The sequence below is a fragment of the Ciconia boyciana genome, chromosome 5 (assembly GCF_034638445.1).
Source record: "Ciconia boyciana chromosome 5, ASM3463844v1, whole genome shotgun sequence".
In the NCBI taxonomy this organism is placed as follows: domain Eukaryota; kingdom Metazoa; phylum Chordata; class Aves; order Ciconiiformes; family Ciconiidae; genus Ciconia; species Ciconia boyciana.
The window spans coordinates 3,263,221-3,284,416 of record NC_132938.1 but is presented as its reverse complement, the minus strand read 5'-3'; the positions used below and the strand labels follow the sequence as shown (position 1 = coordinate 3,284,416).

Genomic DNA, 21,196 nt, shown 5'->3' with positions numbered 1-21,196 from the left:
AACAGCTTGGCTAAGCACAGGAGTGGCTCAGACTAGCTGAAATCAGTTATCCAACCTCAGGGTTCACGCTTTGACTGCTACCAGGTACTTCTAAATTTGTACATCTTTCTCAGAAGGGCAGCTATGGAATAATTGGTCCCCTGGAAGTTTGTTCAAGTTGCTTTACAAGTCAAAGTCTCAGACCATGCTACACATCCTGATGTTGTAGTACTGACTTCCCCCTCATCCATTTCAGTTTCTGAAATTCAGGAGCCTTCTATTGATGAAAAGGAAACAACAGAGAGTTCAGAAGATAAAGGATTTTTGGGGATGATAACCCCAGAGGTAAATGTACATTCTACAAAAGATCTCATGGATACAATCTGCGTGTGTAATGTATGGAAAAAAAAAAATTAAAATTGCTTTATCCTGCCTTCATGCCCCCAACAGAGGAAAGGAAAAATTGTCTTTTCCTCTTTTAAAATGTTATCAGCAACACTCTCCACTTACACAACCTGCACTTAGAACAAATTAAATCTGCTCAGTACAAACCAGAGACACAAATATCCATGCACATTTAAGTATCCCAAAAAATTCACACTGAAAGCTGGGGGCTATGCTCCCCTGGGACGGCAATTATGCAGCATAGGATTGTGCAGAACACTTTCGTCCTTGCCTCCAGAAGTACATTGCAAAGCTCAACTTGCTCAGGCACCAGAGAGCATGAAACTCGTTCCTAGTTCTTAGCCAGTAGCACTTATGCCCAGAATACACAAAGCAGCTTTGAAATAAGTTTGCCTCCCTCACTGATGAAAGTATTCAACAAAAGCATTTCAGCTGCACAGTACCTGTTTTTCTGGGTCACTCCTGCTAACACACACATTCATATGCATAGTTTAGTAATCTTTAATTGTGAAGCACATGTAAATTTGTATAATTAGAATAAAATCGTATAATTTTACACAACAGTTGCAAAATCGGTTGCTGATGTCTTTCACTTTCTGCCCTGCTGGTTACAGCCGTCAGGCAGGCAGGCAGGCAGGCAGCGCTAATGAGCATAATGGAACGGGGGCCTGGCGAGGTTGAGAAATCTCCTTCATTAAGAGACACTCAAAGCTTGGCTGGACAAGGTCCTGAGCAGCCTGCTCTAACTGGACGTGGGTTTGAGCAGGAAGACAGACCAGCTGGTCTCCAGAGGTCCCTTCCAACCTACATTATTCTACGATTCTGTGATAACCGAACTTCTTCTGTCAGACACCAAGAAAGCAACCCCCAAAATTTCTCTTGCAACTAGGTACAACTCCTTCCTTCATATACCTGCACTTAAACAGCTCCCAGACCAACTAATGGCCAACTTTATCAGTTATGTTTGTCAACATAACAAATTGACCAAACAATCTGTCACTATGGCATACAGCAGTAGCAGATCCACTACCAGGAGACTAGGTTTCGTTTTGCCCTAGACTTGACCACGGGTGGGTGCTTGCTGCTACATGTGTGTATTGATGTTTGGAGCAGTTTTCACTTCTGCCAAGCACTTAGGGGAACAAAGCTGGGATCTACAGTTGAAATAACTGAGTATTACTGTAATTCAAACAAAATGGAGCAAAAAAACCCAAACCACCCAAATAAAAGATGTATGCAATAGTAATGAAAGCCAAAGGGAGTTCTGCTGATCACAGAACTTACATAGAAGCAATCTCAAAGCCAAACCTGGTTCAAAATTTCCATCTATAAATACAACCAATCCCACCTGTTGTTCTTCCTCAAGACGTATTCTCTCCTCTTCTTTCCGCCTTTCCTCCTCTCTCTTTGACTCAAGTTTTTTCCGTTCTTCTCGCTCTGCTTCTTCAGCCTAAACAAAACATTATGCAAGCCAAGCCTTATTCTTCCTGAATATACATTTTTTTAATTTCATATTGTGATACCATGAGGGGGGGTTCTTACTGTCTTCCTAGATGCATGTTCAGAAAGAAACAGTAAAGAGAATAATAATAAAAATTCATTATCATTTAACCCCCCTGCCCGCTCTTCAGCATACTTAACATTGTGGTAAATTTAGAAATTACCCTTCTCACTTGCCTTATCTGTATCTCAGTAAGGGTTTAAGCTTCGAATGTGCATATGAACTTATTACTATAGCGATATTAAGTAATATGGTGTCATGGCATTCCATTCTCCTCACTTAAAATTTCGTTAGAATGGACTCTAAGGAGAGGAAAAAAAGGATAGGGGAATATAAACTCTGTAAAACCAAGTACATTCAAATTTATCATTAACCTGGGCAGAATCCCTTAAAGAAAAAGCTGTACTGGTCTCTTCAAATCATTTTATTATTTGTTTTTAAACCAAACCTAGCAAAGATATTGTTGCAAAATGGGGAAAAAATTGAAAGTGTGTTTAGTGTACTGTTTAGAGATTTTTTTTAAGTTGTTCTTCAGTCTTTTCAGTTTACTGAAATTTGAAAATATATTAAGAGAACAAGCAGAAGACATTCAAATGGAGGATTTGTGGCTTTAAATGTTTCAGAGAAAAAGAGCTAAGTGAGGAATTTATCTGTCTACATGGGAGGATAAAAATCAGCATGTTTTAAAATGAAACAAAAGATTCCTCACTCCACCAACCGATGCTTATCTAATTTCATTCAACTTTGCTCAAACTTTCCACAAAAAAGAGGCTAATTAAATAGAATGAATATGGAAAGTAATGACAAAATGGTTAAAGCATAGAGTGAGAAAAGGATCGTAATGGAATTTTATATATAACATAATAAATTTATTACCCACCGCCCTATCTACAGGGCATACCACTACAGTGTAAAGCAGAAGCTGGATTTAAACCTCAGGTGACACTAAAATTCTCAAGATGGGATTTCACTGGCTTTGTTTGCACCCCCTACACATTAGAAATGTTAGTAGTTTCATAAACCTGTCTTTTTGTAAAATATATGAGGTCCATTGTGCACCCCAGCCTCTGTTACGCAAAGGCTGTTTAAGTTTTATCTACTTCTTGCAACCCCACGTTCCAAGTTACTGAACAATACAGAGTTTGCAAAAAAAAAAATCTAGAACAACTAAAAGGAATTAATGCATAACCTGCTGCCATCCACAAGCACACTTCAGAAAGTTAAGTTTCAAAAAGCCTGTTGCTTCCCTGGAATTAACAGCAACATGCTGGCCAAAACTGAAAAAATGCAAAAGTATTTAAGTAAGTACTTTTACACACAGATTTAAGAAAGAACAACTGAAAAGCTACAGTGTGTTCACTCTGTATACTTGGTCTCTGTTTAAGGGCCAAACTTCAACCAAAATCTGACTGTATCATAGACTTCAGTGGATTACAGGGTCTGCTTTTCATCTCCCCCAATCCATAAAAACAATAAACATGGCTAAACATAGATAAACCCATACAAAGTTTTTGCATGATGAGAGCACATGAAACACTACTCAGAACTGCCCACGGTTTTGGTCACAGACCCTGTGTTACAACAATGCTATGTGGGCTTGAGTGTATTTTTAAGGGGAGACAGTACTGACATTAAGCTGCAAGCCAGTGGAAACATCCAATAAGGAGCATTCAAGAGTTTAACTCCTCTCTCCTCCCCATGAGAATGCCAGAGAACCTGATGGAAAGAAAACGAAACACCATTCTCCATGGCCCTCTTGGGATACGACATAAAAAGCTGAATATACATTTTTAAAACAAAAACACAACTGCTGTAGTGATGACACTGCCTTTGCCTTTCTGGGGTGTCTGTCATCACCAGTTCTTTGCTGACTACTGCTATTCAGGCTCTGCTCTGGGCTTTATACGTGGCAGGAAATGCTTACCTCTCTCTGTGCTTTTCTGGCTTGTTTCTCTTCTAATTTCCTCTGCTTCTTTGCTCCGATTTTCCCAGACACCTGAAATTCTGGCACCTCCTCAGCATCATCTTCCTCTGCAACATTGCATAAATGACATTTTAAATAATATGTAAAAAGTCCCTTTGAGAAGCTTCACTGCTTCCTAGGAAAGCAGCAGCAGATGAAAAGGAGACACACATACGTTTCAGACAAGACCTATTAGATGGAAAAAGGCAAAAAAAAAAAAAATCACACAAGACTGCCAAAGCCACAGAGTAGAAGTAACAAGGCAAACACACACTCAAGTGAAGTCAGAAGTAAAAATTTACTTGATCTTTTGAAGGAAGGCTTTTCATAAACATTTCCTGCTTCCCACAATTAAAAGATATACTTTCTCTTATACATAAAATGTTCTAATGGTTGTCATTATATAACTGCTCAACACTCACCTCCAGAGACTTTCTTCCCAGTTACCTTTAAGCTTAGCACAACAGACATCCATTCAAAAGTGGGATTCAGAGGCATTGCCACTCATCCACTAGTTCTACCCTGATATAACTAACCTTTAAGGGAGGAGGGGAGAAAAAAAAAAAATCCCTGCAATGCAAATCGTGGGCTTGAACAGCAACAAAACTACATGTAAATAGTTCCCTGTTGTACGACAATCGGTTGTTTATAAAGATGATTTCTGCAACTGTGAAATATGAAAGTGTCATGCTCAAATGGTGTGCAAATGCATTATATTTCTGCTCACCCAGGGGCTAAGAAAGACTAAAGAGCTTTTAAAGACTGCCATTCCGCCCGCCCTGGACCAACGTCTCATGAACATTTGGCCACTTTATTTGCTAATCTAAATTAGTCCTTGATCTTACAACATAAATACTGCGGATTGACCTCAACACTCAAAGAGAAATCATTAGCTCACTTCATGAAACACTACACAATATACAAAGATTCATGCGTCTGAATCAGATGGCAGAATGAAAATGAAAGGACTTTATCACAGGATCCTTTTTTTGAGTAAAGTAATCTATACTTCAAGCGTCCACAGTGCTGTTATGCTTGATGGTGACTTCGGATCCACACACTTGAAGTCCACTGGGTAATGGGAAGAACGGCACTGCCAGCTCCTGCGATTTTCCTGAAAGGTAGTGTTTTTAGGGAGGGAGAAGGGAAAAAGTGTGCAGGGGAAGTTCTTCCTCAGTTAAGTTTTAGCCCTCATCACCGGGGGGGGGACGACGACGACGACAATTCCCCACTCACACAACCCCTGAGCCCTTGGTTTCTGAGACCGGGCTAACAAGAAGAAAAAGCCCATCATGTTTGATAACCAGTTTCATGAGAGCCTGCAGCAGTTGTACCTGGAGCTGACTGTACTGTGGCGATCACCAGAACTGGTTTGGTAGGGCTGGCAGCAGGATGTTTTCTGTAGGGCCTGGGCTCCATAGAGCCTGGTCCCCTTTTTTGGGAACCCAAAAAAGCTGCTGTTAAAGGAGCATAAAGGAACAAGACTCACCCTTCTTTTACATGTAGAATTAGGTTTGAAACACTCTTGTTTTACTAATTCCAATACACAGTATGGTACTATGGGTAAGCCACCAAGACACATCATCAGAAACAAATGTAATTGAGAGCTGTGTAGGTGGCTCTCAAATAACTTCGCTGTTTTCAGGATATGGAAGTTAATATGAGGCAGGCTTGCTGAATTGGGCTTCAGAGAATTACTGGTGTCTGATTACTGAGGTGATCAAAAGGGTTCCCCCTTCCTACACCACAAACAAAGAGAGCAACAGGGGACACTCAGACTTGACACAGTTGCTTCTACAATTTTGCTGAAGCTTAAAATAACTTTATTTTTTAAATACTGGGCCAAGGGGAGTTCCAAACACAATGGGTGAGCAACCCAGCATTAGCAGTTACTACTCTAAAATTAACAGTTCAATACTGGTATTATTCTTTAGAAAATTATTTCTGGAAAACACAAGCATAAAACACTATCTATGACACTATTCAACCTGAGGCTCTGAGTGCTTCTCAGATTTCATCTATATTAAGAGTACCTGAGCCAGAGGTCAGGCAGCAGTCTAGAAAAGCTTTTAAAGCCTTTTTCCAGTCCCGGATCAAACAAGCCTTTGTTCAGTAGCATTTGCTTTCCTCCCGTTTGAAGCATCTGATGTGATCCCTTAAGTACCACTTCCTCCAAGCTTTTTCTAGTGCATGGAGCTACATCCAACAAAAGACAGACACAGCGATGCAGACGCAGCCCATGATTCAGCAGAGCATTAAAGGTCAACAGTGCAGTAAACCTGGGTGCAATTAGTACAGGCTAAATAAACTTGAACATGCTGACAAGAATATAAGCACATAGTAAAAGGTTTTGCTGAATCAATTGGTTATTATAGCAGAATAGCTCCACCAAAAGCAGAGTGGATGATGCACACAGCCAGCGAGATTTTTTTTTTTTTTACATAAAGAAGCTTTTACATTTCAGCAGCTTTTAACAATCACTTTTCACATACTCATAGCTGCCAACACTAGTAGACCTGACAGGGGTCAGTCCATGGGAACGTGCACTCCATCTGCCCCTGTGCTTCAGATGTGATGCAAGGCGTTCAGTTAATTGTGCTCACTTGTTGTGAAAGCACCCATCACCCAAAGCACTAGGGTTGGCCAGCCTGTGTACGTACTCAGTTGGGAAACCTAACAACATCAGACATCATCATATAGTTTAAGCTGAAAATGTATTTTTGTTTGAAGGCTGATCTTCTGTGGTGCTCTGTACAGTTTATCTGATGACTTAAACCGCGGCAGTTCTGGGATGTACGTAGGGTTGTGGCAGGAAAGGGAGAGAAGTTTAATGCTCCAGACTTGACACAAGCAGTTTTTCAGTAGTGACCTTCCCTAACTGCTCACAGTACCACAAAACACACAAGTCCTGTTCCCATTTCACAATACAGTGCTGATAAAGAACACCAAACCTCAAGGTACACAGGACCCTCTTCACCTGAACTGCTTGGATAACATAACGGGACTGCTTTCAACCACATTCACAACCCTACCAATTTGTTCTGGTCCATTTTTACAGAGTCCAACATAACTATACCAATATTTCCAGAGCTTGCAAAGCATTCCCCCCAGCTTCCAGCTCTAAGAGACAGAAAGCAGAAATAGCCTGACTTACAGTGACGCTTTCACACCACTTTACATATCCTGCTTTACACAAACATGGGTTTTGCTCAGCTAGCCAGCCGAGAGGTAGCTTCAGGGAATCTTAGCTTTTCCTTAACGTTTTGAACATATTGAGAGGCAGGACAACAGGAAACAGTTAACAGTCACACAGGTGTTTGGATGTCTTGAAATTTACAGACTACTTTTTAAAAATACTTCCCAATACCATTAGAAAGTGTGCTGGAGTGCTGATGTTCTCTCTCAGGACAGGAATTTACCAGCTACTGTGTACAGAATATGCAAAAACTCCAAACAAAACAACCTGCATCATGTATTTTAGTTGCCCTTGTCATCTACGTCAAAGGGTCCGTCTTGCTTCCTATTAAGTTTTGGAAGTGAAGCAAATGGATCCCCATCCACGAAAAAGGATGCAAGCTGCACATGTGGCTACTTACAAAAAGTCCTTTGGGCACAGCTAGCTGCTTTATTTACTATTTATGCAGCACCTAACAAAAGGAGTAAGAGAAAGAGGGGGAAGATACCAGGCAAAATAAACAGTTCATCCTGAAGGCAGAAGACATATGCATGTTATTAACATTGAATAGATGTACAACACCAGCCACTGGAAAGGAATTGGTCCACCATATGGAAAGGTGTGGGCATTCATGAGTAACACAGCCCTGCGGTGGTACAGTCACAACTTTTAATTTATTTTTTTTTAATTTGGTAGCTATCCAGTTTAGGAACCAAATGAGACATTGGTTTATTAATCTGAAGCCACAAAATCAGCCTACACTTAGGACAGAAAAAGGACAGTAAATAAAGGACATTAGCCCTTTTGAGCAGAAGTCAAACGACTTGAAATTTTTTCTCAAATAAAGCCATATGGCATAACTGAGAAACCACACACCTACCTCTTCCACACACCATCTGCGCTTGAAATGTCTCAAGGGCAGACACACATTGTGGATATTTTGATACCACTAAAGTCACTTTCTATATGAATAGTAGCAAGTCAAAATTAACTTTTGATTCACTAGTTAGGATATTAGTAGTCAAAGTTTAACTGTACTAGAAAGGTTTTCCTACTGATTAAGCATTAAAATTATTTCGACTACTATATCAATTAATATAGCTCTATTACCAGCTGTTTCACAAGAACAGCATAGGACCACATCAGTGTTTCTAAGTTTATAAATTTTCCAGATCTTTCGGCACACCAGAGCATGGAGAGATGCAACGTTACATGAGAGGTAGATGGTACGCTTGGGAAAAGTGCTTCTTATTTTGGCAAATTTCAGCACAAACACATTCTTCTCTAAATTATACACAGTATCCATCACTGAACGGGGATATAAAAATATAATTATTTTTAGTATCGTTTTTCCCCAAAACTATCAGAAAACACTCACGCAAGATTTTTTTAGATGCAAGATTTGAATGCTGGACTTAGATGCTACACAAAGCAATAATGGGCATTTTAAAATGCACAAATATTGTATCTTTTTAAACTTCTAAAACCTTTTTTTGTTGGTTTTGTGCTTTCTTCCTCAATAGTGATTAACACATATAAAGGAAAACATGAGATTCTGATCTCCAAGTCTTGCCAAGCAAGAGAGGAGAGGAACTTATGATTTAATTTATGTTGGAACTGTTAACTTCTTGTTATCATTTTTTATTTTACAAGCTAGAGCACTCAGACTGTCAAAAGCTGTTGGCTTTATTGTTATTGATTCTGTGGAAGTAAAGTAAATTTAACCCAATGTTCACTGTACTGGATGTTCCTACATCTGTGCTCAGATGTACTGGGCTAAAAGCTCAGAGAAAAGGCATGCAGATGTTGGGATATTTAACCTTTTGGAGTTATATGTTGCTGCCAAAAGTAGAAAGCCTGTAGCTTGTTTCAGTTAGGAATAAAGGCCGTTGACAAAACCAGATTATTTCTTTGATGCAGTCCTTACTTTCTGTTTGTTAAGAAAAAAAATCAAAACATAATAAGCCACACAAAATCCCATTTTTTGGCAACACTTTCTGCAACAAGTCAGGGAGGTCATTTGTTTGTAGGATGTGGAAGTGAGCACTTTTCAAAATTAAACACTTGAAAATATTCCGTGGAAATGTACTGGGCTGCTCAGGCTCTCCCCGCACGTCCTTCTCTTTTGCCTTATTTCTTTCTCCTTCTAGCACAGCCTCACCCACAACACCCACCAAAGCCTTCCACCCAGAGGGTTGCCCAGTGGTCTTTGTTTTGCTTGGTGGTTTGGAGATTGCTATCATTTCTTAGCAAGCCTGTTTCTTTGCAACGACCCTAAATCATGGTGTGGTGACACCCATCAGTTTCAGCCAACAAAAATGCTGCCCCCCCCAATCAACAGTAGCAAGTTTTGGTCCAAGACACCACTCCAAGTGACAGAAAACTTGGACTGCAAAACCTGTGTCCTACTCACTGACTGACTGAACCACCCTGCAAAAGGCACTTTGCCTGTGCATGCCTCTCTCTATCTGCAAACTCTTTGTATCGCGTGCTGAGGCAGGCAGGTTTTCTCACTACGTGTTTGTACGAAGTCACTGTTGGAAATAACGTATAACAGCCCTTCAAGCAAACAGACATTTGCCTCAGATCATCATCCTCATTCTTTTTTACCAGAGTGGGATCAAGACGACCCAACCATACTTGCCATCATTACAACTTCATCCCCACAAGTTTCTTGTCACTTGATAGGAAATTACGGTCCTAAAACTTTTATGCAAATGTCAGATTGGCTCCAAGAAGCAAAAAATGTAGTGTCAAGAGAAGTACCTACTTCACTGCAGAGCTCTTTGCAGTGTTCAAGGCACAATGAGCAGGTTTGGAAGCACAAGCTCAACTCAAGAATTGGACGACTGCTTTTTTTGCGCGTGACCAGCAACCAAATAAAAGCTCTCAACAAAACCTCTTTACACATACCCAAAGGTGATCAAAGTCCAAGTGGATGCACTCAGAGCATCAGTCAGGCAGAAACAAGAGCCAAAGACACCCTCCTCAGTCAATAAATAAATGGGATCTGAAACTGGAAAATGACTAATGCTATTTATTCACACTACTCCATGCCCCAAACAACCCTCAACCAGACTCCAATTTATCCCCTTTCCCCTGCTTCCTTCCACTGCTTAGCTTGGCCTCTCCTGCCCTAAATGATTAATGCCTGAAATCCACACACATTTATGCCTTGCAGTGAGTTTATTTTCGTCTTGGCTGTAGCTAGCCCCACAAAGCCACTTCTGTCTGGGTTCAATTTAAATTAAGATGCAACAGAGCTAATTAAGTCTGCTAGCTGGGATATCAGAAGCAACCTAACCACATGAATACAGAACTCTCCTTCCAGATCATTTTCCACAGGGAAAGGCATAGGCACCCTGCTACAATGTGCAGAGCAGATGTCCTCTGAGGCACACAGACTTTAACGACAGTCACCTAGATTGCACTGTGCTGCATGAAAGGTAGTAGTGTTATGACTAGAATTAAGATGGGCAATGTAAGTCAACCAAACCCATTTTTCTAAAGCCAGCCTGGAAGTCACGCTGGTGGAACACAGCTCGGGGGTCTCAGTCATTTTGAGAATTACTTTGTCACCAATGAAAAATATCTCCCCAGCAATCTTTGGCCACCAGAGGATATTAATAGATGTTGATATTCTCATAACAGATGACCTCCTTTGAGTACTCAACTAACTACTGAAAAACATTACTCAGGCAAACTGAGCCAGCGTAGGCACCCGCCTAGCGGGCCTGCCCCCACAGTACAGCGCAGCCCACATGGAACCCGTGAATAAGGAACCTACATACGCTGCGTGGGTTGCAATTCGGGTAGGAAAGTCGAGGCATTTAGTGCTTCACCCTTTATTTTCTGTCTGTGCCAACCTGCAAGTAATTTGGGTGTCTTAGGCTACCTAACCGAGCTAAAGGAAGAATTATAACCTGGTTTAGCTCCACTGGCAATGGGTGGAGATTTGAGTATTCAAAACAATAATTTACTATCCTTGTCTGTATTAAATGATTCCTCCTTACCCAGACTTGCAAGTAAACAACACTAAGATTTCAACTACAGAAGGGACAATTAAAAGCTATCAAGGTTCTGATCCTAGTGCCACAATTTGTTTAGTTTTCCACCCCCCCATACTCTGTGAGAGATCTGAGTACTGGCACAATACAATGACTTAGCCCAGGCAGCAGAAACTGTGGGCTACTATTTTACCCTTGAAGCTTTCTTTCTCATTCTGGAATTGAAATCTGATTGTTAGATGGAAAACAGAAAACCCTCATGCTAACCACAGCTCCAAAGTCTGCAAGTGTTGCTTTGAGACCATTTCCTAGAGTCAGCAGAACTGGCTCCGGACAGGCAGAATACTTTGGTGATAACAGCAGTTCCTACCTGACTCTACTTCTATGTCTGTAACGGTAACATAGATATGGCCAGGGCATCCTCATGCCCTTCCCGAGTTCAGTGCTAGAAATCTTGCAGCAATGGGTTGGTGTTATGCCTGCACCCACCTGTGGCAGAACTCAGTGACACAGAACAGGATCAGGTAGCTTTGCCCAAAGCTAAACACAGGCCCAGAGCGGAAATTCCACACACAGAACAGAAACTTACTAGTAAAACATTTCAACAAATTTAACAATATTTTAACAACAACAAAAAAATCCACTTCAGTTGCAGATGTTCAGAAGCCTTCTAAAGCAACAAGAGCATTTACGAGTCAAGACTGAAGAAACCAGGCTGGCTTGTTTTCAGTGTTTCTGTCTACATTGCCAAACAACTTTGCTCTTCAGCCCCGGGTGCCCCAACCGGTCATGCATTGCCTGGGACTGCACATCACCGGATGCATTCTGAGCTCTCTTTCCATGCGAGTCAACTAATTTTTATAACACAAAACTCTGCTGTGGGGATAACTTGCTATTTCAGCAGGTTCAAATGGAGGCAGTAATTAGGCAAAACTGCTCTGTATTGCAATGACACAGAGAAAATGCACATGGCCCCTGCACGAAGGAGACAAATCCAAGAGGTGATTCCAGGCCTATGCCATGTGCCCACAGTGTGGGCTTCAAAACATGTAACACATCCTTCTCTAAGGAGAAAAAAAAAAAAACCCAAACGTCACACTAATACAGGTAGCTCAGGGCCAGGCTAAGGGCTTTGCAGCACAGACGCAGCCAATCCATGACAGAGAGGGGCTAATCCCAAGTAATATGGCCCTGAGCCATTCCACACCTCAACGCTGGGGAAGCAGCGACAGATGCTTCTCTCCACAGCTATACTGCTGAAGTCTATGCTCAGTCGCAAAGGCTTTGGTGTCACTGTTGTGCAACAGTGCTTAGGCACTTGGAAAGACCATCCCAGAATATGAATGAAAACACACAGAGAAGCACAAGACAGAAGCAAAGAACAAGAAGTTGTTTTACTTTGAAAAAGAAATTTTAAAAACCCCAAATAAAACAGGGATGTCATTTCATAGAAAACCTCATGCAAGAGCCGCAGCACTTGCATCTGATGTACAGTAAGCTGCACAAGAATTATTTATAAAGGCCAATGACACAGATTCTTCTATTGCTAAAGTGACAAAGATAAGCTGTTTCCTTTGACAGCTTCACGGTCGGCCTTCAGCATTCAAACTTTTGATGTCTGGAGTTTAAGACGAAAGATTTTTAGATTCCATTTTCTTTCCAGGATGTTATCACATGAAAAGAAATAACCAAAGTTGAAAAGTTCAGACCTGTCAATTTTCCATTTGTGAAACCGTTGAATGTAATTAGCTTGAATAGCATGTTTACCTGCCAACGTGAGCGCAAGACGCTTTCTACAAACTGCAAGACAAGAAAAGCTGAACAAAGTGCAGCTAGCCCCTAATCAAGGCATCACACAGTTGTGTGCTCACTGTTTCTCACCTACTGCAGACCAAAAAGACACCCTGATCTCCACTGCAAACTCAAGTGAAGCAAAGCCCACTTTTATCAATACTTCAGCAGAAACTCCGAACACTTAACCACGATCTGAAAGTAGAAGGAATGCAGTTAGGTGAATCATGGTGATATAATCTCTTTAGTAATAAAGATGATAATGTGTGAAGTTTCACCAGCAAAGGGAGTGAAGCTTGCGGACTGTAGAAAGATGTTATTTATTACCATATTCTTGTCCACAGCGATACCACAGAAGTACAGCTATTAACTGTAGATCCAGCACAGGAACAGAGGACTTGTTGTCAACAACCTGCTGGCAGTAAGACAAAATGCTGCAGTCTGTGGTGATCTCCAGCAAACCGGCTTAATTCTGATCACCACCTGGGTGGCTGCTCAGAAAGAAAATGCCAGATTTTGCAGAGATTATATTGGGGAATTATTGCTTCCCACCGATTTGCAAGAAACTAATACTTTACTAGAGCTCGTTGCTCTGGTGCAAGGTGCGGATTCTGTTTACCCAAATTTAACCTGCATGGCCAAGCAGGAAATACAAAAGGCAGTTTCTAGGAAGTAAGTGAAGAATATGTTGTGATGCACTGTTGGCACAACAAACTGCCACAATTCACCATAGAAGGAGGTGGACGCTTCAGTTAAAGGCAAGCGGTATCTAGAGACAAGTGATGAAGTACGGAGAGAAGTTGGAAGTCAAATAGATTATAGTCAAGCTGTAAATAATTCACAGTCAGCAAAACTGAAAAACTTTCTTCAGGAGCCAACCGCACTCCTTCACCAACCTTAACGTCTGTTGTTAAGGTCCATTTCAGTGTTTGCAAGATGAACTGAACCAAACGTTACCTTCCACCCAGTCTTCTGCCTGCTGCGCTCTCCTCTGGGCCATCAGTCGGTTTCCCATGTTCCTCCGGCGCCTTGGCATCCCATCTCCCCGCTCTTCAGCAAGGGGCCGAGGCCTGGCCACTGCTGCTGCTGCCGCCACATTTTGCTGGTGTTCCTCATCAGCTGCAAAATGGAAATATAACTGATGAGAGATTTGCCATCTCTGCTTGCTGCAGTTGTCCTTTTGCCAGTCAACTTGTGCAATCAGAAGTGCAATACCAGTGCTTTTTTCCAAATGAGAGAATGCCTCCCCACTCTCATGGGTTTTTTTCCTGCATGGCAACAGATATGTGCAAGTTGCTTTCCTATGACTAAGCGGGATCATGCACCAGCACCTTCTTATTTGTGCACAGTGCTTGTGCAATGGGAATTTTATCCTGACATCAGTCTGTTTTGCAATAGCATACAGATCATCGTAAAGAAAAAGCTATAGCTATGTGCTGCTAATATTATTTGGCCTGACAGAGCCCACACCTTTCAAAAAACCCCCCCCAAAATCACCACAACACAAAGACCTCTTTCGAGTGCTCAAAAAATGTTCTTATTTAATCTAAACTGATAATCTGTTTTTCCCTTCCACTAGAAAACAATTCCCTTATCTGGCAGGACTACCAGTCTAATCATTTCTGAGTTACCAAAAGGCAAGGACCCAGAATTATTTTTCTTCCCTTCTAAAGTATTCCAATTCTTTTAATTTTTTTTCATTTTTATTTTGTACTTGTGTAACTTAGAAGTAGATTCATCTGAGTTCAAACCTCAGAGCGTGCATGTTTCAGAATGGAATATGTAAATTGTTATACCTGAAATGCAACCTGAATAGCAAATAAGGACTACAAATTACAGCTGTAATATAAACAGGGTAACTTCATTCTACCACGCTGATTTAAACTGCAGGTCTCCCACCAAACACATGTATGGGAAGACAGAACACCAAAGGTCACTACAGCTCTCACTGCCACCCTCTCTGCATATGCTGCAGTTACTAATTAAGATCTGACAAATGAGGAATATCATAACAGAGGAGGAGCTGGGAGACAGCATGGGAGCAGGTGACTGACTGGTGGGCTCATTTCAGAAGTTCTCCATAGAAAACCCTCTGCCAGGTTCTTATTTGAGACCTCCATGATCCTGTTGCTATCAACTACGGTAGTAATGCCAAAACGATCGGTTAATGGTAAAATATCATCATCCTTGATACCTGCTTTGCATATTCTGTTGATAAGCGTAACTGATATTGTATACGTTGTTACTTGCTCAATCCTGCAAAGTATTAACTACTATGCCTTAATTCAGGTAAATATTCAAATGGTCTCATACAACGCTGTAGAACTACTCATTTACTTAAACTTGGGACATATTTTTTGTGCCTTGCTGGATGATATGGTGTCCCAGCAGGAGGACAAAATGCTCTCCGCACTCTGCCATCTCTCCAACATCCTCTGATCCAAACAATGCCTTCCTAAAAAAATTACTATTAGCATATCTATGATCAGAAAGTAAGATCCATTATGACTACATCTACCTGACGATCAAAGGTGTGCTGGCAGCTCATCTCAGTACATCTCAAGTAGCTTCAAAGCAGCTAACTTTGGTACTGATAACAATACAGCTGCAGCAGCACTGAGCTCAGCACAGGCTGCAAAGCAGAGTAATCTGGGGAAGTATTTGGCCAGCAAAGCCATGAGCAGTTCAGGATTGCTGCAACAATGATGTTAGCAGTCCCCCAGCAAACTCCAGCACCAACACGCACCGTGACATTTTGATTTGAGTCACTGCACTATCACACTGCTGTCACCCTCTCGTTCTCACCCACTCCTTTTATCTGTGGACCAAAACAGGTCTCTAATAAATTACAGAGTGTAGACTCCAGGGATCCGATAATTTTGCTTCAAGATTAGCCCAGTCTTATTTATAGCATGATAATGCTTATTTCAAATGCTATAGAACATGCATTAGGAAAGCATTATACTCCAAAGGCAGAGCAGCAGATCACTTATTGAGACACTACTAAATGCCAGAAATACTTAGTCTTCAAAAAGACTTTCTATACAAATGCAATATTTCTCTTAATAAGTTCTTGAGAGACACTGCGATTCAAACCGTAGCATCCTTTCGCCTGAAAGCTTCAGTGTGTCTATCTCAGTAACTTCCAAAGGTGGTCCTGCACAGTGTCTCAGCTGCGCAGTCCTAGCGCTCATTCATTCTGGGGCTTGTTTTTGGTTCCCGTTGTCCTTGCGAAACAGAGACTGTTTTGCATTTTGTGAAAGAGGAATCTATTTATAAGCCACATATTCATTTCAAACTGAGGTGCTTAACCCTCACAGAGACAAACGCGTGAACCAAGCTATCCTGTTTTCTCAGTTCAATTCTCTACAGGAGACACGGTAATTCCTCAAAGTTGGCCAGTGTGAACAGGGCTCAGAAAGGAGTAAAAATCTCACCAAACGTAACCCATATCATGGTCAAACACACAAGGCGGTTGTTGGACAACACTTTGGTCAGATCTCCAAAACATTCAGACAAACAACTGAAGACACCTAGACACTATGGGTTGTCATTTAGTAGGAAAAGATACGCTTTAACACAGCTTTTTTTCTCCCCCCCCTCCCCTGTAGCTTCTCTTTGCAAACTATTCAGCTGGACAGTCATTTGAAAAACGCAAATGTTAGTCCTTGCATTTCTTCCCATCCTTCATGAGGGGGAGGAGAAAAGAATCATTTACTCTGCCTGTAACACACTTATACCTGGCTGGTTCTTCAGGCTGGGTCAACGATTTGTCTACATGGCTCAAGACACATCATTTATTCCAGTAACTAGAAAGTCAGACGTGCTCTCCCTCCCTCTGAACTGGAAGCAGCATAGATTGACTAAAGCTGCACACGGAGGGGTGTGACTGGTGGTTTCAAAAAATACAGAGGATACACTTAAAAACCCTCTTGCTCTTATTCTTGGAAGTGGATTGACTGTCAGATTTGAGGTCAAGAATAATTTCCTCTGGGGTCCGGCCCTGTGTTTTTTTCACCTCCTCCTGCAGCACAGGGCGTGGTTCGGCCACTGCACTTATCTGAATACATCCCTTCATTTTCCTGCAGCTGCAGAGGTCCTGGACATAAGTGGCACCCCAGGCTAGCCAGTTCATGCAGAGATTAGTCACCCAAGGACTAATTAGACTTGATATAGAGCCATCTGCATGAAACTTAATGACCACCATTATACAGGTGAGACAAGTTGATCCACTAGTTGCTTGACGGTTTGCAGAACCGCAGGTCAGAAGAAATTAGTTAGATAAAGACCTCAAATTAACAGGCAATACAAACAAAAAATTAAACAGATGTCTGGAAAATGAACACGGGTTTAGTTTGTGTTTTAAGCTGTATGTTCTCCAGTTCCCGACTCAGTCTTTCAAAAACCAGACAATACCTCTTTTCTGGGGACAGCAGGTTTACTGCCACGCTGAGAAAGCAGCTCTGCCTCTGCATTTTCAGAAACATCAGCACAGAGCAGAGGCAGCAATGGAGATTTTTTTCATCTGACTTGTCAGCCAGCACACAGCAGCAACTGTGAGACTCTGGTTGTCCTACCTCCTTCCCAAAGAGGAAGAGAGCAGAACTCTGCTCTTTCCTAAACTGGATGTGAAGCACCACTGTTGTATCACTGCAAAGAATACTATGAAATCTGTCAGAGCCCAGACTTCTTAGGACCTAATTTTACATCCCCCAGGTAGAAATCTGCTCCTTTACAAAGCTTTGCAAATTACCACTCGCTCAGAGCAAAGACGTTTTTTCTTGAGAAGCAATCCTTTGCCTATCACAGCGCATTATCTTCAGTTATATCAGATAAGCCAGTCCATCAGGGTAACACCTGGGCTGGCAAGTTTCAAGGCAGTCCCGCAAGACACAGCTACCAGTTCGTGAGCTCCCTCCGTTCTGCACCGACGCGGCGAGAGCTCCACCTGCTGCACCCTCACACGTTAGCAGTACTTCCCACCACACTTGCAGCATCCAGCATCTTCTACCTTCATGCTAACCTAACCTGTGAAATTCAATGAGAAAGTGATTCAAAACGCAACACGTGGAAGTATGCTTGGCTTCCCTGAGGAGGGGCTTATCACATTAGGGCTTGTTCACAAATAGACATGCCAACCACGTATAAAAGCCAGCAACGCTACGTTGTTGGTTTTTTTTTCTATTCTCAGCAGAACAAGCCCAGGCATGATCTTGCTGGAAACACTGTGCTGCTCCAAATGACCTTTGAAAGGAAATACAAAGTTACAGGATTTACCTCTTGTGATCCTTAGCTGCCTTCATTATCTAAAGCAGTCAAGTCCTGAACACTTTTAAAGGGGCAATTCCCCAAGAGCGAGCATAAAGAGAAGCTGCTGCCCCTATCCCCAGACATTAAAAAGAAAAGGTGAGAGCTACCAACCAGTTCTCTAGGTCGAGTCCCTGGTTTCAAATCCTTTCCATGGGGCAACACAGATTTACTCGCAGAATTGTAGCAGCTTCCATTTTCCAAATAAGAAAAAGGAATAGGAAAGCAAATTCCTGTTTAAGACCAAAGTTTGCAGATATTAAATACACCACAGCCCCAATGGTTTGGAAAAATAATTTCTGTTGTGTAAGGAGAACAACGTCATCCCCACAATCTGAAATTCTGTAAAGGACTTTATAATGACAGAAATCAGTATGTTAAGGTAGAAATTATCTTAAAACCACAATAAAAAGAGCAAGACCAATGTGGAAGTGTCAAAAAGATGCCACTGAAAAAGAGGCTTCAAAATGATTAAATTATCCTGAATGTAAACTAAGATGCTCAAAAACAGTATTAAAGCTTTTTGAGAATTTAGAACATTTAAAACAAATGTTTGGGCTTCAAGCTAGTTAGAACTGTGTACGCTTAAAAAAGAAAAGAATAACAAATCCTCCCAAGCTCTACAGCCCCTGACTTACCTAAGTCATCATACAAATCAAGTTCAGGAAATTATGTATTTCCAGCAGCCTCATGTCTCTAAGACATGCATCATTCATTTTTACCAAAAGCTCAGCTCTATTCATCAGATTCACTAGGAATCTGATGAAATTTCAACAGTTTCCAAGCTGCTGAGAAAGATTTAGGCCAGGTCTATACAAGAAAAGGTGTGAGAGAAATGTGTTGGAAAATTTAATTATTATCAGCAAAAACGGCTTTTAACACAAAGCCCTTATGAGCATGCACTCTTGCACTAGCATGACTGTGTTTATACTAGACATGTTTTGTTTTTTTCTCTTAAAGTTATCAAAGCTACCCCCTCTCAAAAACAAAACCCCAACCCCAAAACACCCCAAATCCTGGAAACTGGTGTTGTTATGTTGACAAAGGCTTCAGTGACTGTCCTGGCTAAACATCTGAATTTGAGACCTCACAGCTGAACAACCTCCCTTCTTCCACTTCAAAACCACAACAAGGCTGATAAGTTCACGGCCGCATCTGACTTCTTCCCATAACATTCAACTCGCACACAAGGTCGCTTCCAGCACGGTTTCACGCTGCCACAACTGCTGGTCAGCAATAAAACACTCGCCGTTTGAGGGAGGACTGGAAGTGCTGTATCATCCACCCGTTCCCAGAACCAGGGCTGTGCAGCACCACACCTAAACCTGGAGTGGCTAGCAAGCCCTTGCAGCATCAGGCGAGCTGGAAAAGGAGGAGAAGTGGGCAATTTCTGTGAAATGCAAGTAAAGCAGGCTGTCAGAGGCCAGAGAGGGGCCGGCCTGCCTTTCAGGTCTCACAGCTGACAGGAATATTGACCAGCCCAGGAGCTGCCAGGGAGGATCAGGGGTGAAGAGCTCCCTGTCAGCCAGGCTGGGCTGTCACCTCACGCAGTGGATTCACTCCCCGTTTGCAGGAGGAGCCTTAGGGACACCTTCCCTCTGCCCGCCCAGCCCGAGAGCGGGAACCCAGCCAGACTTTAAACCCCACGGCAAACCCGGCCTCCCTCACCCTGAGACCACCTCGGGCCGGTAACCGGGCCCGGGGCAGCAGCAGGCCTGTCCGCCGCCCAGGGCTGCTATCCCGGGGCCTGGGGCGGGCAGAGGGAAGGGCAGGACGCCAGGGATCCCGAGGAACCCACAGAGACCCCCCCCCCGCCATGGCGGCTCCCCCTCAGGGGAAGGCCTGAGGCGAGGCGCCCCCCCCGCGGTTTCCATGGAGACACCCCCCCTCCCCGGGAGGCCCCCGCCCCTCCCCCGCGCGCTGGACGCCGTTGAGAGCAGGGGCGGGTCCGCCCGGGACGGGGAGCGGCCCCGGGGCGGGGGGGGGAAGGCCCAGCCGGGCCGCAACCCACCTGCCCTCGCCTGGCCGCGGAGGCGGGTGGCGAAGAAGAGAAGGACGGCGAGGAGCACGGCGGCGGCGGCGAGCAGCCCCGCGTCCATCCTCCAGCCCGGCCCCGCCCACACCGGCCTCAAGGGGGGAGGGGGGGCGGCACTTGGTACGTCCCACCCCTCCCCGCCGCAAGGCCCCCGAGCGCGGGCTGCCCGCCGCATGCCTGCAGCGGGGCGGCGCTGAGGCGGGCGCGGCCGGGCCGGCGTGGCGGAGGGCAGCCCGCGCGGGGAGGGGGCCTGGCGGCGAGGAGAGGTCGTGAGGGAGAGCCGGCCCCGGGGGGAGTCGCTGAGGGAGGTGGCGGGGCCCGGCCCAGCCCGGGCGCTGGCGCTGCCGGAAGGGAATTTGAAAGGAGGAATTAAAAACTGTGAGGTGAAACCGGCCGCGAGCGCGGCGGCGGTGGGCCTGGCCGTCGGGCACGGCTGTTTGGGGTGGCCGCTGAGGCGTTTCCCTCAGCAGCACGGCGGGGTGAGCGTCTGTGCGTGCAGCAGGTTGGCCCACGCGTGGCGATGTCTTCACCCGTGGCCCTGCACCTAAGTACATGCAGCGGGTCCGCCCCAGGCAGGTCGTGCTGAGCGTGCTGGCTGTCAGAGCGTCCCTGGCAATGAAGCTTAAGTTACACCTATGAGTAATCTATACCTTCTGCCTTTTAAGTCAGTGGTGTGTAGGCACGGAATCAAGCTGAAGCCTGGCTCAGCAGCATGTCGGGCAGCTGAAGAAATGATGTGCTGACATGGCCTGAACCCATTCAGGTTTGTCCTTCACAAAACCAGAGAGCCTGACCCTGAACTGGCCCAAAACTACCTGTCTCACGTAGTAAGCTGGCTTAATTTGGTAAAAATATAGGAAAGCAAGGTGCCCAGAGGAAGCTGATTTGTAAAAAAAATCAGGTTTGCGTTGATCTATACAGAGCCAGGGGGAGGTGGGTGGGCTTTGGCTGTAGTTTGATAATTGTTTTAGGCTGATCTAATGCAGGTGTCCAGCCAAATGGAGGACCTGCCTCCTATCGCTTCCCTTTTGCT

General features: G+C 43.6%; 1 protein-coding gene across 2 annotated transcripts in view; it reads right to left on the bottom strand.

Moving 5' to 3' along the window:
• Positions 1 to 20,292, bottom strand: part of DDRGK1 (DDRGK domain containing 1) — a 40,039-nt gene extending 19,747 nt beyond the window's left edge. For both annotated transcript variants that reach the window (XM_072862030.1, XM_072862029.1), the window contains exons 1-4: positions 20,140 to 20,292; positions 13,779 to 13,940; positions 3,810 to 3,916; positions 1,733 to 1,834 (exon numbers count right to left, since the gene is read on the bottom strand). In XM_072862030.1, coding sequence (XP_072718131.1) covers positions 1,733 to 1,834; positions 3,810 to 3,916; positions 13,779 to 13,940; positions 20,140 to 20,227 — 459 coding nt within the window. In that variant the 5' untranslated portion in view covers positions 20,228 to 20,292. The remainder of the gene's footprint in view (positions 1 to 1,732; positions 1,835 to 3,809; positions 3,917 to 13,778; positions 13,941 to 20,139) is intronic.
• Between the last annotated feature and the right edge of the window lie 904 nt (positions 20,293 to 21,196).